Source organism: Mytilus edulis, chromosome 2 (assembly GCF_963676685.1).
Source record: "Mytilus edulis chromosome 2, xbMytEdul2.2, whole genome shotgun sequence".
Lineage (NCBI taxonomy): Eukaryota > Metazoa > Mollusca > Bivalvia > Mytilida > Mytilidae > Mytilus > Mytilus edulis.
This window is the reverse complement of record NC_092345.1, coordinates 68,814,370-68,833,779: the sequence shown is the minus strand read 5'-3', so window position 1 is coordinate 68,833,779 and position 19,410 is coordinate 68,814,370. Positions and strand designations below refer to the sequence as shown.

The 19,410-nt window shown below is 33.8% G+C and overlaps 1 protein-coding gene across 3 annotated transcripts in view; it reads left to right on the top strand.

The window, feature by feature from the left end:
• Positions 1-2,028: 2,028 nt before the first annotated feature.
• Positions 2,029-19,410, top strand: part of LOC139512760 (uncharacterized) — a 34,893-nt gene continuing 17,511 nt past the window's right edge. The window contains exons 1-3 of one of the 3 annotated variants that reach the window (XM_071300632.1): positions 2,029-2,108; positions 11,208-11,414; positions 12,683-12,825. In XM_071300632.1, the coding sequence (XP_071156733.1) occupies positions 2,087-2,108; positions 11,208-11,414; positions 12,683-12,825 (372 nt within the window). In that variant the 5' untranslated portion in view covers positions 2,029-2,086. Of the gene's footprint in view, positions 2,109-5,882; positions 5,925-9,682; positions 9,898-11,207; positions 11,415-12,682; positions 12,826-19,410 lie in introns of those variants that run through there. The other 2 variants (XM_071300633.1, XM_071300631.1) reach the window with 2 other exon arrangements.

The following is a 19,410-nucleotide window of genomic DNA, read 5'->3' as shown; positions in this document are numbered from 1 at the left end:
AAAATTGTCAAGATTTTGTATAGATTATGCATGGAAAACCCATTTTTCCGCCATAAAACGCAAATCACACCATAGAATTTTGAGATAAAATATGAGAAGATAGCTCCAATATTATGCTTTCAGATAAGAAAAAGAAAAAATGGGGTCACCGGACTCGTTTTCTTGCTACGTGTAAAAATGGGTAAATTCCTAACACATTCTATTGTAAAAGTAACACTATCTGAATTATCTGCCCTTGCATTTGAGTTGCCTCCCCTTATTTGACAAAGTTGGAAAAAAATGAATCAAACAAAAGAATTCTTATTGTTGTAAAGTACAATCATAAATATGATCAAACATGGCATTTTCTATATTATAATGAAAATTCATACACATGAATTGCCTACTACTATAAAAATTTGCACATTTCATCAAAGAATTAGACCTCGTTTTCTAGTATTTCAAAATCCAAAATGGAGGAAGACACCCTATCTACCTTAAAATAAAACATCCAAAAGTTTATTTCAGCTCTCTTCTTTCATTTCCACCCCAGAAAAGCTAAGAAATGAATGAGAAAGGGAAAGAAAAAAAATAAAGAAAAAATACACTATAATTAAAGGGAACTACCAGTATGTGTTAAACTTGTAAGATGCTTAAAGAACTTTTGTGCTGCATGTTTATATACTGATTGAACTCTTGCTTTATATGTTTAATGTTGTGTGCATGACTCGATATGTATGTTTTGTTTTATTTGTTGTTATGTCGGTTTTAAAAGCTCTTCAGAGCTTATGTTTGTAATTGCTTGCTTATACCGACTCTAAATAAAGCTTTATGTCTTATTATGTCTTATTTATGTACTATTCAAATCCATGGTTTGAGATATGTGGTCAGATGGAACCCATTTGTAGTTTCCTTGTGGTTAACTACCAGACCCATACATTTGATGCCAGTCTACATAACATCTGCATAATGTGACGAAAATTATTCTGTTACCTTAACGATATTAGGAAGTTCTAAGTTTATCTGTTAGGAAGTCGGCAAATTTTTAAATCCTTTCACTTTCGTTTCTTAATGAAGTACGCTTATTACGGATGTAATACAGTGGCGGATCCAGAACTTTTCCTAAAGGGGGGGGGGGGGGGGGGGGGCGCTGACTGGCCTAAGGGGGGCCCACTCCAGTCATGCATCAGTGATTCCCTATATAATCAACCAAATTTTTCCCACGAAAGGGGGGGGGGGCCCTGGGTCCGCCTATGTAATACGGAAAACGATTTCCGAAGTCGATGGGTCTCTGTGAAAACTGTTAAAATATGGAAAAATAAAGCGTTGGCAGGTAGGTGAAACTTACATATTAAATGAAGAGATAAATGAAAAATGAACAGATTGATGCTCGATTTATAGAATTCCAAGGCCGTCAATCGGAACCAGAAGCGACGAAGCAGCGCATCTATTTTGGGTGGGCAAATATTTACTTTTGATATGGGACGAGCTCTGACGTCCCACGGCCCCAGCTTGTCTGGCAAAACAGCCGTTGGACGTCAGAGTAATCTCGGACTATATCTAAGGTTGGATTAGTTCAGGAAACACGTTACCATTTGTAAGTGTTAGCCAACGATACACAACAAATCGAGGGAAGTAACCCTGGTACGGATCTACGGGTACACAAAGTACCACCTGGCGTGTAGGACCCCCTGCACATTACAATAATGCTTCTTATTCTGTTGCTCCTTGGGTATTCTTCTTTGATATAATGGTTAAACTCAATAATGAGTACTCAATACTTGTGCGCTACGTAGTTGCTGCCTGGTAATGTCTATTTACAATTAAAGATCAAAGATCAAAAAAGAAAATATGGTGCATGCTGTACAGTTGGTGCAAGAAGGCTTATATCGTTGATATGTCAAGTCATTACTCTATTATTGTCTATTAAATATTAGCTGTATTTGAAGTAACAATATTCCATCATCTAAGTAACAAGTGTCTTGAAAGCTTCAATACTGGGAGCTTTCACTGACGATTCCGGTAATTTATTACAGGCTACTACTGTTCTTGGAGTACTCGTGTCTTGGGCTGAAGATTGTATTTGCCATGGCATTGTAGTGTCTAGATGTTCTGTTTAATGGAATCAGGTAAGTAACTGTTGAAATTGCTACTAGTCCATTTACAATTTTGTAAAATAGGCATAATCGGATGTTCACTCTTCGTTTGTATAGAGGTATCCAGTTAAGCTTGCTTATCATGCTTGTGACAATTGATTTGTTACTGCATGTAGTCGTTAATAATATAGCGAGCTGCTCTTCTTTGTATCCGCTCTATTTTGTCTATGTTCCAGATCTTATGAGTATTTGGAATATACGGGTATGGTCATGACCATATGGGTATATACTCATATGGTCTGACTGTACGCGTATAATCGGGGTAATCTTTTATACTCTTCATAAGGTATCACCCTTCTAGTTGTCTAATAAAATATTGAATCTAAATCTTTAAAAGGTCATTTTATTATATTTTAATAATAAAAAAGATTAACTAAATAAAAATAAGCAGTTTCACACAGTTATTTTTTCTCACTATTTGTAAGTACAATAAGAAGATTCAAAATCAAATGCACATATTGTAAAAGGAAGTTTTGTTACTTTACGTATACCGATAGTTGACAGGGCGTCTGGTGATTTACACGTTTATTGTGTAAAGAAGATGACACCAACAGCAAGGACCATAGTTTATTTAAAAGTTGTCTTGTGAATATGGTGTACCACAGTCATGTGACGATATTGTAGATCTATAGCTTCATAAAAACACCAGATTGGACCAAAACCTCGGTATCACTGCACGCAGTCGAAAGAAGACTAACTTTTTACTCGCAATCAAAAGGTGTAACTGACAAGAATCGTGCAAATGCAGAAAAGCTAAGTTACCAATGGAAGTAAACGTGACCCTTACCATACATGCAAGAATACAATTAGCGATGAAAAAACTAAGATCAACAGACTGTGACGTTTTAATTTTTAACGTTAATTGATGAAGCCTTTGAATTATAAAATTAATACATTTCTATGTACATGTAACCATCATTGGTTTTCTTAAGAAAAAGTTTATTTCATTATTGAAACGCTTCAAATACATATTTGAAAAAATACCTATATGGTCCAAATACTCATATGGTCCGGCCCGTTAATAACCAAACGAGTAAATACTCATATGGTCCGACCATATGAGTATACGCATATGATCATGACCAACAGCTTTACAGCAAGGACCATATTTATTGTAATATGGTTCTTTTATTGGGGTTTTAGACCGTGTTAGGTGCATCACGTTACATTTGCTGCATTAAATTCCACTTTCCATTTCTGTTACCATTTCGTCAGTGTTGTCAGATCTTTTTGTAGGATGGCTTGATCTTTGATAGTTCTAATCGGCCGGTAGATGGTGCGATCGTCAGCAAACAGGCGGATTGTTGACTGTATATTATTAGTGATGTCATTGTTAAAGATTAAGATAAGGACATGTCCAAATGCACTGCCTTGGGGTACTCCAGATGTGATGCCCACTTTGTCCGAATACTTATTTTCCAGTACAACTGCCTGTGTTCTGTTGTCTAAAAATTATGTGATTCATTTGTGATTCTCCCTCTTATCCCATAGTGTCTGGCGTGGATGGCTAACTTTATCAAATGCATTTGCAAAGTCCCAGACTATCATATCTGTTTGTGTTTTTCACAATGTAATTAATCTCTTTAACTAGTTTCTGACTGCTGAAATAGTATTTTCTTAAAATAAAAAAGCATTCAGAGGGTATTGCATACATGTAAATTAACATGTATCAGGCCATTGAGTTGTGTCTCGCACGATCTCTTACTTCTAAAGCCATGTTGGAATTCGGATAGTATTTTATTAGTTTCTAGATGTTTCGTGACGTTGGATACTACGATGTGCTCCATTAGCGTGAAAAGAATGCAGGTTAGTGAGACAGGCCTGTAGTTTGCTGGTTCATGGCGTGGTCCATTCTTGTAGTTCGGACAAACAAATGTGTGTTTCCAGTTTGTTGGTGTTTTCCCTAGAAACATAGATTTATTGAACAAGAAAGTGACTGTTGCAGCTAGTTTGTGATTGAGTTCTTTCAGTATTCTTGGGGTGAGTTGATCTGGCCCACTTGCTTTGTTAGGGTTGAGTTCTTTCATCAGCTTTCCTACTCCATTTATAGTGATGTTGATGTCATTCATGGTGTTGAAGTTTTTATTTCCCATATTTGGCATTTCAGTTTTATTGTCTTTGGTAAACACTGATCGGAACTGATGGTTTAATGTGTTTGCTTTGCCAACTGTGTCATTTGATGTTTGTGCTTCGTGTTTCAATGATGGAACTCCACCAGTTTCTTTCCTCGTGCATTTTAAAAACGAGAACAAAATCTTTGGATTCGGTTTATCACCCGGTGCTGCGATGTTTGATACACAGTTCCAGTGTCATTTGCGTGTTTGCCTCTTCCTCATCAACCTACGCAGTTCTATGGTTATCCAAGGGTATCCATGTTGATGTTTAATTGTTCTCTGTGGTATGTGCTTGTTAGTAAGTTAATGTATCTCATCTTTGAATTCATTCCACATTTTGTTTATATCTGCATTATTTTTTATGGTTTATGATAAAGTCGTTTCCAAAATTCTTTGCTTCTGCTTTCATGGTCTCAAAATCTGCCTTCTTATATTGGTAGACTTTTCTTGGGGTCTGATTTTCTTTGATTGGGGTGATATTACTTTGCTTCATTTCAGAATTTGTTGTTGTTGATTTTAATGATTTTAGTTCACAAAATGTGATAATTTAAAAATTTTACGTGGAGTAGATTACCTTAGCCGTATTTGGCACAACTTTTTGGAATTTTGGGTCCTCAATGCTCTTCAACTTTGTATTTGTTTGGCTTTTTAACTATTTTGATCTGAGCGTCACTGATGAGTCTTATGTAGACGAAACGCGCGTCTGGCGTATAAAATTATAATCCTGGTACTTTTGATAACTATTTACGTGTGGCAAATGGTGAGTGAAACTGATTGTTTAGTGCTTCAGCCTGATCTTGATTGTTTGTTTTTGTTATATCATTTACCTTTACAATGATGATACACCCATGTTTTCACTTTTCTGGGGTTTTTCATGAATGACAAAAAATTCTTGCTGGGTTTACTATCTTTCAGTTTACTGTCTTCAATTATAAATTTATAATATTTTCTATATAGTTCAAGTCTGATGTTCTAAGCTTGTGTTGCACTTGGTGTTTTGAAGATTTGTGCTTTTTGATAATATCTAAAATTGAGAATGGAAATGGGGAATGTGTCAAAGAGACAACAACCCGACCAAATAAAAAACAACAGCAGAGGGTCTCCAACAGGTCTTCAATGTAGCGAGAAATTCCCGCACCCGGAGGCGTCCCTCAGCTGGCCCCCAAACAAATATACTCTAGTCCAGTGATAATGAACGCCATACTTATTTCCAAATTGTACACAAGAAACTAAAATTAAAATAATACAAGACTAAAAAAGGACAGAGGCTCCTGACTTGGGACAGGCGCAAAAATGCGGCGGGGTTAAACATGTTTGTGAGATCTCAACCCTCCCCCTATACCTCTAACCAATGTAGAAAAGTAAACGCATAACAATACGCACATTAAAATTAACTTATTCTATGTTTTTGTTGACTTTATCTTCTGATATATTCTGTCTCTTTTTCTCAGTAGTCTTTATTTCTAGTTTTTATGGAACATTGCCATGTATACCGTTGAAATCGATTTTATTAATGAGGTGATGGTGTGAAACTTTGTCAAATGCTTTTTTGCAAAATCCATTTTTTTATGATGTCTGTTTGAATGTTCTTATTACTTATTATTTGAATTTGCAGGACCTTGTATAAATGATATAAGCTGAGTTTCACAGGAACGGGATGACGAAAAACCATGTTGTAAGTCATATAGGATTTTATTTTTTTCTATATGTTTCATTATATTACTAGCTACAACATGTTCTCATAGTTTTCAGCAGATGCTTGTTAATGATAAAGGGCAATACATTGTAGTTTATATGATCGTGTTTGTCGACTTTTATGAATGGTGGACATACACTGGGATCTTTGCAGAGTTCAGAGATGTTTGGAATATGATTGACAAGATGGGAGTGATAGAAGTCTTACACTCTTTTTAAAAGTTTTCCATGGATGACATCAGGCCAAGCTGCTTTGTTGATATTGATGTTGTTTAGAAGCTTTTCTATGCCCTGTTTTCGTATTCTAATATTAGGCATATGTGATTGTTAACTGATTTCCTTATTTGGTATTGGGTCATCTAGCTGCTGTTACAGGTGTGAATGCTTTTTTTTTTTTTTTTAACTTTTCATATAATATACTATATAGTATTAGCTTTTGCTTTTGAATCAGATATAAATGAGTCCTCTTTCTGAAGTGGTGGTATGTTAGCGGTTTATTTAACATTGTCATAAAGCGCGAGGTTTGGATAGTTACAAAACCAGGTTCAACCCACCATTTTTCTTAAAACGCCTATAACAAGTCAGGAATATGACAATTGTTTTAAATAATACGTTTCTTTAAATGTTGCATTGCCGTTTGATTTTCGTTGCACTTCAGTGTTCTGTTCCGTTATTTTCCTCTTATAGTTGATGTGTTTTCTTCGGTTTTAGTTTGTAACCCGGGCCGGATTTGTTTTCTTTCAATTGATTTATGACTTTTAAACACCGGTATACTCCTGTTGCCTTTATTTAGAGCTTTCTGACTAATTTTTTTTATGTAACTGAACAGATTTTTTTAGGAAATCTTCTTTGTTGTTTTTGTAATTCGTGTTTGAACTTTTTGAGTTGATCTTGTTTGCCTTTGCCTTTCAATTTATATTTTTGATATTTTTCTTGTACTTTTTCATTCTTGTCTTCGAAGACTGCAGGTTTAATGTAGCTGCAAATTTTCGCCTTGACAATAAATGTATGTTTCGGCATTAACGTTTATCGAAAGGTTGTGTGTTTTTCGACGGGCGTCAAATTACGTCAATTGCGCCCCTTGAATAGCACACTTGTTCTGTATTGCTTTGAATAACAGGTTATGGTCAAACTCAGTAAAGACCCAATTACGGAATTACATTCCATCGATTCATTCAATAACACTCATCGTTAACTTAATATGTTTACGTTAAATAATCAAGAATTCTTTAATTATACTGTCGTAATATATCAAAAAGAACTTATTTTGAATAAATTTGAATTGTTTAAGTTGGTCTTGTTTCCCTTTGCCTTTCAATATATACTTTTGATATTTTTCTTGTGCTTTTTCATTTGTCTTCTTAGACTGTATGTTATCCAAGGTAGATTTTTGCTGAATCTCATTATTTTCTGTGGTGTGTTCTCAGAGATAGTGTTTTGTAAAGAATTTTTAAATATCAACCAAAGTGTATTTGTATCTTCGATATCCTTCGGTGTTGATATGAATATCAATTTTATGGTCATTTTTATAGATTTCTGTACAAAACTTTGAATTTTTCGAAAAACTGAGGATTTTCTTATCCCAGGAATAGATTACCGTAGTCGTATTTGGCACATTTTTTTTGGAATTTTGGATACTCAATGCTCTTCAACTTTGTACTTGTTTGGCTTTATAACTACTTTGATCTGAGCGTCACTGATGAGTCTTGTGTACACGAAACGCGCGTCTGGCGTACTAAATTATAATCCTGGTACCTTTGATAACTAATTATGCACACTCTGTTGATATGTTTATCTATACCCTCTTTTACTTTTGCCAGTTAGCGTTTCAATATATATAGATTTAACGTGGCTTGTTTTGACATCTTTTTAATGATAATAAACATTCTTCATAAGCAATCATGGTCTGCCTCTCATAATAGTGGCATAGGTTCAGGTTTTTATGCCCCACTTACGATAGTAGAGGGGCATTATGTTTTCTGGTCTGTGGCTCCGTTCGTCTGTGCGTCTGTGCGTCCGTCCGTTCAGGTTAAAGTTTTTGGTCAAGGTAGTTTTTGATGAAGCTGAAGTCCAATCAACTTGAAACTTAGTAGACTTGTTGCTTATGATATGATCTTTCTCATTTTAAAGCCAAATTAGACTTTTGACCCCAATTTCACGGTCCACTGAACATAGAAAATGAAAGTGGGAGTATCAGGTTAAAGTTTTTGGTCAAGGTAGTTTTTGGTAAAGCTGAAGTCCAATCAACTTGAAACTTAGTAAACTTGTTGCTTATGATATAATCTTTTTAATTTTGAAGACAAATTAGACTTTTGACCCCAATTTCACGGTCCACTAAACATAGAAAATGAAAGTGGGAGTTTCAGGTTAAAGTTTTTGGTCAAGGTAGTTTTTAATAAAATTGAAGTCCAATCAACTTGAAACTTAGTACATATGATCCCTATATTATAATCTTTCTAATTTTAATACCAACTTAGATTATTACCCAATTTCACGGTCCATGGAACATGGAAAAGGATAGTGCGAGTGGGGCATCCGTGTACTTTGGACACATTCTTGTTTTTCAATAATTGCTGGATAATTTGTTAACACAAGATCTAATATTTTATCATTTCGAGCTGGTATTTTTACAACTTGTACTAATGAATGGTCATTTATCATGTCTAAAAAGTGGTGATGTTGTTTTTGGTTTGTTTTTTTCATGAATGAAAAGTGATGTTTCCCAATTTATGTTAACACAGCTCATCCAGTTCGAAGCATGTTTTGGAATGAATTCATAAAAACATGATGAAATTTCAAAGTGTTAGGTCTATTCCTATAATGAAATATAGTACATTGCTTTCCTCAAATATTAAAATTTAAAAGCCAAACAACAATCTAATGGTATTCATGACTAGTAGCATCTAAATTGCACAATACACACTTTCTGTTTTCCCTTACTTAGTTTTGTAATCTGCTAGTTTCAATTGAAAACTTCTTCTTAATTGTTTTTCAAAACATTTCGAAATTTGGCGAACCAGGGGTATGTAAAAGAACTTCTTAATACTGTTCATATTTCTGACAATGGCCCTGCCCCTGATCAAACAGACCCCGGTGAAGTAGAAGGTCATACACATACACAAAAGTGTAATTTTGCCTGACCCACATATTAAAAAAAAGTTCATCGGAAGATACCAATACCTTGATGATAAATATTCCGTATCAACTTCAAAAATAATACACGATGATCTTGAAGTATTGATATTAGGTACTGACGTTGTTTATCATCTTAAAATACTCATATGGTCTCGAAAAAATATAATATAGATGACATTTGAAAGGTCACCGTTCTTTGATGTATCACATTTTCAAATAAGATATACAATCCGTAAGTAAAAACAATAATAATTGATATTATCATGGTATTTATTAATATATGGATTGGAATTTGAAAAGAACAGCATACTCAACGAAGGACGCCGTTTGTTCAAGTTTCTCCAGCATTTGATAAGATTTGTCGAAGATTGTATTCTGTCAAAGAAAACTGAGGTTGATGGTATATCCTTGGTAATCTGTGGTTTTTTTCTCTCCACCATTTCTATGGATAGATTCATGGCGATATGCGCTTGAAATGTTGCATAGACTTTTTGTTAATTGATAAAGATCTTTTATGCCAATAATGTTTGTTTCCATAGTTTCTTTCTTGTTGGCGTTGACTCGTTTCTCTATATTTAAACATATATCTAAACACGGAGAATTACACACGCTGGCATAGTAAGGTGCAGTAACATTTGATCTTTTTGTTGAACAATGCCACTTTAATATAAGTACAACATCCTCCAATTAGTTAGTATTTTTGATGTTATATTTCCGTTCTCCTTTCAATGTGAAATTCATTTATTTGAACTATAATTTATTTCACTTACATTCTTACTTAAGAATGTTTGCTTGGATTTTATTCTTTATACATTTTCGTGAGTATTTGCTTATTTTCTTTAAATATACACATGTATCTTACTTTTTGTGGCACTTTTGATATGTTTTCTCTACTGTAATCTTTTGTAATTGAACATTATAACGATAATGAATACACCATCCTAACAAGAATGTGTCCCCAGTACACGAATGCCTCACTCGCACTATCATTTTCTATGTTCAATGGACCGTGAAATTGGGGTAAACCCTCTAATTTGGCATTAAAATTAGAAAGATCATATCATAGGGAACAAGTCGATTGGACTTCATCAAAAACTACCTTGACCAAAAACTTTAACCTGAAGCGGGACAGACGGACGGACGAACGGACGGACGAACGGACGCACAGACCAGAAAACATAATGCCCCTCTACTATCGTAGGTGGGACATAAAAATGTATTGATGATAATTTGCATTTCAATATGGTATGAGTCTATTTGCTATAAAGACTTTCGAGACAGTTGAACTCATAGTTGCATAGAAGCTGTTATTTACTCTCAGATATAAGCCCTACCTTACAGTTAATGGTCGTCATCAGAAGTTGGTTGATACTACACAAAATCTTTTCCAAACATAGGGACGCATGAAAGTACTGAATCCTCATTTCTTTCTTTCTCTCGTACGAAATGAAAAGCATTTCGGGAACTTTTATAGCTGGCTATTCAGTATGGATTTTGCTCTTTGTTGAATGTCGTACCAATTGTTGTTAATATGATTAGTTTTTGGAGGATAATTTCTTTTTTGCGAATTTGCTTGTAGTTTTTTCAATAAAAAAAATCGTTTAAAAGGGTCAACAAAGTCTTAAAAAAATACTAGTGTTACAAAATATTATGTGGAAGGCGATTTGAAATACAGTAAATTTAGGAGGAGATACGAACAAACAGACGAACATACACAACGATCACCTCTGTCTTGCTCCAGATAGCTTCGAGTAACACCTTCTTGCCTCAGAACGCGATGAGTAATGTTTTATTGCTACAGAACGTGATGAGAACATAAAATTCCAGTGATAATTTTTAGTAGTATTACATCTTCCAGGAGGCATGTGTGGCTTTAGGTTATTTACAACTGTTTATTTATCTCGAAAATATATATTTGTCGAGTGCAAGTGTTTCAAAGTAAAGTAAATGGACCTAATTTTTCGTTATTTTGATGCAATAAACATTATTTATGAAATTGATTTTAGTTATGAAATGTGACCTTCATCAGCCAAAATCCTTAAGAGACACGAAAGCTAAAATTAAAGCAGACTAACACTGTGTGCGGGTCTGTGTATGTTAATATAATACTCTCTGTCCATTTTTTAAGATTATGCAACTTGTATTTATCAAGTTGTACAGGAAGGAAAATCCTGGGAGGATAGCCAATGGTATTGTAACATGAACAATGGCCAACTTGCTCATGTATATAGCATGAATCTCATACCTGACAGCTGGAAAAGTCGCAATGGATTCTGGGTAGGAGGTTTGCTGAATGACAAAGGATTTAATTGGATAACCAAAATTAAAGGAACAGGTATGAACAATATACATTTTAGTGTTCATTGTTAACATTATCAGTGCATGCTGAATTTATACTCTGTTTTCATGGTCAACATAGAATTTGTTTTAGAGAAGGACGAATCGTACCGTGTCAAAAACCACTCTGATGCAATCAAAATGTTTCTAAATCTGCGTTATCAAGATGTTTGATTTTCAACAAACAATCATTTGGCATTGTTGCACTGGGAACTAACTGTGCTCCTCTTCTTGTCGACTTATTCCTTTATCCATATGAGACTGACTCCATATAAAAGTTTCTACAGAAGAATGAAAAGAAGCTAGCATTGCCCTTTAACTTCACGTTCCGCTATATACATGATGTCCTCTAACTAAATAATTCTTAGTTTGGTTACTATTATGGACATCTATCCCATCGAACTTGAAATATTGGATGCAACTGATATGGTTAAGTCTGCCTCATATCTTGACATACTAGAAACTGACAATGAATTTTGGAAATACTAAGGCTTTTCTACCTCAGGAATAGATAGCCTTAGCGGTATTTGGCAAAACTTTTAGGAATTTTGGTCCTCAATGCTCTTCAACTTCATACTTTATTTGGTCCGTTTAACATTTGGATTCGAGCGTTACTGATGAGTCTTTTGTAGACGAAACGTGTGTCTGGCGTAAATACAAAATATAATACTGGTATCTATGATGAGTTTATTCAGAACTAAATTTTACAACACAAGAGATGTTTTCAGATCCCAAGTTGAAGACTTTCCCAATTGTCAACTTTCCATTTCTATGTAGCAACATTCCACCAGTACCTGCATATGCAATATATATCCTAATTGTGACGGACATTGTCAGATTGTTTTCTACTTATGAGTTTGAATATCCCCTTGGTATCTTTCGTCTCCCTTTTACAATATTTATCCACATTGCATCTGTCCAAACATATACATAAAAATGGATACATAGGTATACGCAAATGAGACAGAAAATCAACATTACGATATAACACGACATATCATATATATGAACTCTGGTACTTTGAATTTAAAATTTATACTTAAAAACGAGTATGACATTTTTCGTCATATATTTCTCAGCTTCGATAGTTGGTTTCGAATTATATTATGACAAGTTCTAAAAGATTTCTGGATCTACTAGGCATACCCCAACTGATTAAATGTTTTATAAACACTTAGCGTTAAGTATTGCTTTGATGATGCTCAAAAATATATCCAAACTAAGAGATAATTATGATTATGTTATTTTACAAATATCTTTATACAGACGCAGAAATCCCTTTAGCACCGCTGATATTTCATAGGAGATGTTACAGACCATCATTTATACTGGGAGGTCATGCTATTCAGAATTTGTCAGCAGAAAAGTGTTTCAAGCAATGCAAGTGGAAGGGTGTAATTGGACTCAAAGTGAGTATTACTTAAGTCAACTTTAAAGTGGACGAATATGAAGTTTTCTATTCACATCCTTTATATAATGTTTTACTTGGCCAAATGTTTCATATTGAACGTTTGTTCCACCCAAAGCTTATCACATATATTTAGTATCATAATACGAAAATCAGATATCGCTTCTTATTTATAAATTGGACACCTCTTTCTATCAATAATTTTCTATTATAGCTTACCATTACTTTCAAAAGAGGTAACGATTTGTACAAATTAATAACGCCTATGTCTTTCTTATTGTTGTGTTTATTTGTTGTGAGTATCAGTATCGCCTAGATCTTTCTTATGATTTTTCTCTTTGTTGTGTTTGCTTATAGCAACTCAAAGAACCGCTAGGTTGAGAAGTTAATGACGGAGCAGTTTCGTTAGGTTTTTATAGATCAAAAATGTTTTTACGAACGCCATCACGAGTTGGTTGACCGTTATGGAATAACCGTTTCACAAATGATATCGGATATGTTCCTTACGTCGTAACTACAATTATCAATTATACGTCACTAGTAAGTCTTGTGTGGACGAAACGCACTTATGGCGTATTTTAAAAATTTTAAACCTGGTGCATTTTGTTAGCTATTATTCGTGTGTTTATTTGTCCAATATGTTCTCCTATTCATTTGTATTGTAGTCCTGTAATGTTATGTTGTCATTTTAATGTTATATTTAACTTTGCTATTAAAGCGAGAGGTTTGGCATGCCACAAAAACAGGTTCAACCCACCATTTTTTCCCTTAAAAAATGCCCTGTACCAAGTCAGGAATATGACCATTGTTCTTTTATAGTTCTTTTATGTGTCGTTTGTTTCCTCTTATATTTGAGTGTGAATTCACATTACTATAAGACGTGTCACGGTACCTTTCTATCCCAAATTCATGTATTTAGTTTTGAAGTATATACTGAGTGCATATGAAAACACAACACTTTTGTTTTTCAAAAAATTCTTATAAATTTTATTTTATTTATATTAGAACTTTGTATAGTTGGTTAAAAATTACTTTTAAGACAATTGTCGACAATTTTACGGATCAGTAATTTCTGGAACAAATGCGAAGTAAGGGGTTTTTTGAACGGACAGAAACCGAGTACACCGCTTTTCAACATACGCACCATTTTTAAGATTTTGTCATTTAAAGCTTGGCTAATGTCATGAATTGTCCCGCCCTTATTGTTAAGAAACTGCAATAAACATATGAGTAAATGCCAGGACTGTCTGGCAACCAGCGACATGCAGAACATGATCCAATGAAGCCTTTCACAGCATACAATTACGAGAAGACTAAAGTTTTAGCCTCTACAATTACCCAAATCATCCATAAATTCAACCAAAATGGATCATTTAATGATAAGCCACATCCAGGGATACAAAAAGCAAGAACGCTCAGCAAGACCTATACATTTGGTCTTTAACATATCCGAAATCGACTCTGATGGCTGTTCAAAGGTCACAAGAGTTGAATGGTGTCACGGTAGAACCGTCGGAGCAATTTCAGTAAAGCACCATTTGCGCAGAAATTGTTAAAGAGCAAAACAGTCTTTCCTTAGTGACATCTAAACGGCCGTCTGGCATAAACATCGAATTCTGTAGACCAAAAATCATTCATTATGTACCTAAAACCGTCAGTGGTTGTTACATAGACATTGGGCACCTGTCTTGGCCAAAAGTCATGCTTTTCGTTGGATTTTGGTCCGATCGAGCAAATTTTGCATCAGATTTGACATGGTTTAGACGATGAAAACCACCACCAATATCATAAAGTCAGCTTGAGTTTGCTTTGTGGAATAACATTCCTCTGGATCACATGAAACGTCCGGGATGATCAATTCAACGGCGCTGTCGAGATTGCGCTGCACCACGGGTTGTAACATTTTTTGTTTTTTGTTTTTTGTAACCCGGATTTCTTATTTTCTATCGATTTATGAGTTTCAAACAGCGGTATACTACTTTTGCCATTATTTATTAGAAATGAAAACTAATCTTTTGAGCTTTCCTCGAAGTCCTCAAAATTCTCGATAAAAACCTAGCAAGTATGTTTTAAAGTAAATTTATCAAGAACAAAAAGGCGATTCATTTGATTACTGTGAACATATACAGACAGACCACGTGAAACTGCAACAGACTATCAAAAAGATACATATAAACCAACAGCGATATAGTGAACAATATAATTATAATATCCATCACCGTCTCATCTGCATGTTCTACAAATAAATTGTCTATTAGATTGACCAAAATTCTGTCCGCAGTGAAAGAAGGTCTTACTCTCTTACTAAACTCGTTTAGTGGTATTAACTATTAACCATATGTAGATTCTAAAAACTCTAAAGAACTTATTGATAATTCTAAATCTCGATCTTTCTCTGACATAACTTCTATTAAAACCTTACATCAAATTGAAAAAAAAAACCATATCGTTTTAAAGGCAATAACCATGCTTTTCAATATATCAAAATGGTAGCATACAATCTAACTTTATTGCTTTGAGATACCATACGACTTATTTTGTTAATAGTGAAAAAAAGGTAAAGCAAGCTACACAGAGAAACAAATTACGGTATCGGTACGTTAGAGTTTCTTATTGTCAACAAATTTGTTGAATTTGGAAGTTACTATATACTTTTTCAACAAATTGTCGGCATTTCTATAAGAACAATATGTGCGCCTCTTCATGTCGACCCTTATTTCATTTGATTCGGAGTTCTTTCTGACACTTGTCAAAAGCAAGAAGAACAGATAATCATCTATTTAATTTCACATACAGATGTATTGATGATGTTCTTTCTATTAACAATCCAATCCTTTCATAATGGGTTTTATTAGTATGTCCTCCAGAACAATAAATCAAAGAAACTACAAATGAACCAGAACGCGGTCCCGGAACGTGGAAAATGAACTCATCAGTTATTCAATCGGATTTATTTAGAAATACGTTCGAAAGCTTTTGGGAAATCTGGAAATTAAAAAAAAATAAGTTCAAAAATAGTCTTGAATGGTGGGAGGAAACTAAGATAAAAATAAAAAGTATTACTATAGAAGTGGCAAAGCAATTAAACGTTACAGAAAAACAAATAAGGGAGTGGGGAAAAAAATTGGATAAAATTACGGGATCCGATCTTACAAATAACATGAATAATGAAAACGAATTAAATGATTTAAAAGTTAAAATAAAAGAATATTATGACAAAAAAGCAGAGGCAGTCAGAATTAGGTCTAAGGTTAATTGGTACGAAAAAGGCGAAAAATCTACAGGGTACTTCTTTAATCTAGAAAAAAAGAGGGGCGCGGAAAAATTATGGTCTAGAATAAAAGGTGCAGACGGAAAGTATAAAGATGATATAGAATCTATTTTAAAAGAACAAGTATCTTTCTACAAAAAATTATTTACGTCCGAGGGGTGGGATAGGGAGGCTGCAGAAAATCTATTACAGAATATAGACCATAAACTAACCGAAGAAAATAAAAAAACATGTGAAATGGAAATAACTTTGGATGAAATAAGTAAGGCCATTACAATTTTAAAACCTGATAAATCCCCTGGGGAAGACGGAATTGTAAATGAATTTTATAAAATATATTGGTATTTGATAAAGGACGACTTCGTGGCGGTTATTAAGGAAATCTTTGAAAACAATTTGCTCTGTGAATCTCAATATAGAGGTATGATTACGCTTATGTTCAAGTCTGGGGAGAGAGAGGACATAAAAAATTGGCGTCCTATAACGCTCTTGAACACGGACTATAAAATTATTTCCAAAGTACTCGCGGAAAGGTTAAAAAATGTATTACCGCAAATAATTGATTTCGATCAAAAAGGGTTTGTCAAAGGGCGCAACATTTTTCAAGGCAATAGATTACTACAAGATGTTATAGATTTTTGTGAATTAGAAGATGAGGAGGGTGCAATATTATTTTTGGATCAACAAAAAGCATTTGATAGGGCGGAATGGGAATGGATCGATTTTTGCTTATTAAAATTTGGGTTTGGGGAAAAATTCAGGAGTTGGGTAAAAATGCTTTTCATTAACGCCAAGACGTGTATTCATACGAATGGGTTTACTTCCAGATTCGTAAGCATAACCCGTTCAATTCGTCAAGGATGCCCAATAGCCCCGATGTTATATATCCTGCAAGCAGAACCACTTGCAGCATCAATTAGAAATAATCCTAATATAGAAGGAATAAAACTTCCTACTAGAACTGGGGACTATATTGAAACAAAGCTAAATATGTTTGCTGACGATACTCAACTCTTTAATAAAAGCGAGGAGTCTATCGAAGAAACATTTAAAACTTTAAAACTGTACGAAAATGCTTCGGGGGCTAAAATGAATATGGATAAGACTGTTGGCATGTATTTAGGCAAGTGGCGAAATAAAAAACCAAAATTTAACAAAATTAAATGGTCTAAGCGTCCTGTGAAAGCATTAGGGGTGCAACATGGATATGGGGTGGACTTGGATCAAATTTGGTTAGAAAAAATAAATAAGATAAAAAACTGTATGGAAGTTTGGAAATCCAGAGATCTCACATTTACGGGGAAAGTTTTAATTATTAAATCTTTTGTTCTGTCTGTCATTGGATACGAAATTGAAATGAGAGGTATCCCGGATATATACGAAAAACAATTAAATAATATTATATGGTCCTTTATATGGGATGGGAAAACAAATGAAATCGCTAGAACAGTGTGCTGTTTACCGAAAGAAAAAGGGGGGATAGGAATGATAAACTTAAGGGACTTTATTAAATCAAAACAGGTGAAAAGTATGTACAGTATTGTCAACTCAAAAACACAAAAATGGAATGCAATAGGAAAATACTGGTTAACGTCACTTGACGAAAAATATGATACAGATTTTTTTATATGTTCTTGTTCGGACACTACATGTTTTAGGCAAATACAAATGTCCAAATATTATAAAGAACTTTTAATTTCCTGGACTGACTTACAGAAAATCCAAAAACCGGTCACGAAAGAAGACCTTTTAGAAGAAAATATATTCGGCAATTGTAAATTTAAGTTTAAGGGACATGCATTATATTATGCAAATTTTGCCTCCAGTGGAATAAAAAAAATAAAAGATATATGGGACTTAAACAATAAATCCTTTAAAACTTCTTTCGATATTTTTAACAGTCTTAAAGATAAAAGAAATTGGATTCCACAATATAGCCGCATTAAATCTTCGTTAACACCTCAACAAATTGACGTTTTAAAAACAGACTCTATCATACAAAGTCATTCTGATAGACCTATAAAAATTACAAATTCTTGTCAATTTATAAAAAATGGAGTTGTCGTTGATGCCAAAAAATTATGCCTTAAAGATATTAGATACTTTTATGAGAATAAAACAGCTCCAAATAGCCAGCTTAAGTGGAATTTACATTTTGGGAATGAACTACCATGGGAATACATTTGGGAAACTTTAAATAAGAATTTAGCTAACAGAAAAACTAAACAACTTCAATGGAAGTTACTACATAATATAATTTACACTGAAGAAAAATTACAAAAAATGAATCGCTCAAACGGGAAGTGTCACTTTTGCAATGAAAACGAATCACTTTTTCATCTTTTTATTTATTGTAAACTGGTGGAAGACGTTTGCCAGGAAATTTTTGAGAAAATATGGGAATTTTGTTCAAAATTAAATATCGAAAAATTACAAAAATCGGAAACAAGTATAATTTTTGGGGTCATTAATGCAGATGCATCTTCTACCCAAATTTTAGACACGGTTCTTCTAATCACGAAATGGGTTATCTGGAAAACTAGAAATATCGCAAAATATCAAAAGAAAGGGATAAGTAAATCGGTGATTTTAAATATGATAAAACATGAAATGCAATTTTTGCTCAAATGTCTTAAACCAAATACGAAAAACGAAGCCTTTTCTACTATGTGTGACATTTTTTGTATATAAATATATATTTTGTGTGGTCAGGTCAGTGCAGTGACCTCTTTACTACCGATTGAATAATAATATGTACACTGCTCTCAACTCCCTGCATGTAATTTCTATTGTGTATGTAATTCATGTATATCATCTAATTGTAACAAGTCATGTTGGATCAACAGGTTCATTTTATAAACAAATATTTACTCACCATATCTTTGAAATAAATCCTTTTTGAAAATCAAAATCATTAATCCATTTTTTTATGAATGAACTACACATCCCTTTAACAAATCGCACGTGGTAAATGATCACTCGACCAGAAATTAAAGGTAATTTAAATTAACATAACAAAAGACTTGATGTGTACGATAAAATTGAAACTGCCTAATAAATACAGGTAGCCTTTGTGAGAAATAAATTAAGATAAAAACATACTTTATTCAAAAAATTATATTTGGTGAGAGCTGGTAAAGATATATAGATCGATAATGATTGCAGGTACATGTACATTTGTACAAGGATAGATAAGATTTATAAAGGTGATGTTAATAATTCATAGTGGGAGTTTTTTTCTCATTTGCTTTTTTCCCGACAAATGAGACTGTAAAAAATTGGGGCCCCCTTAGTTGCTCCCCTGGGCAACTGAGG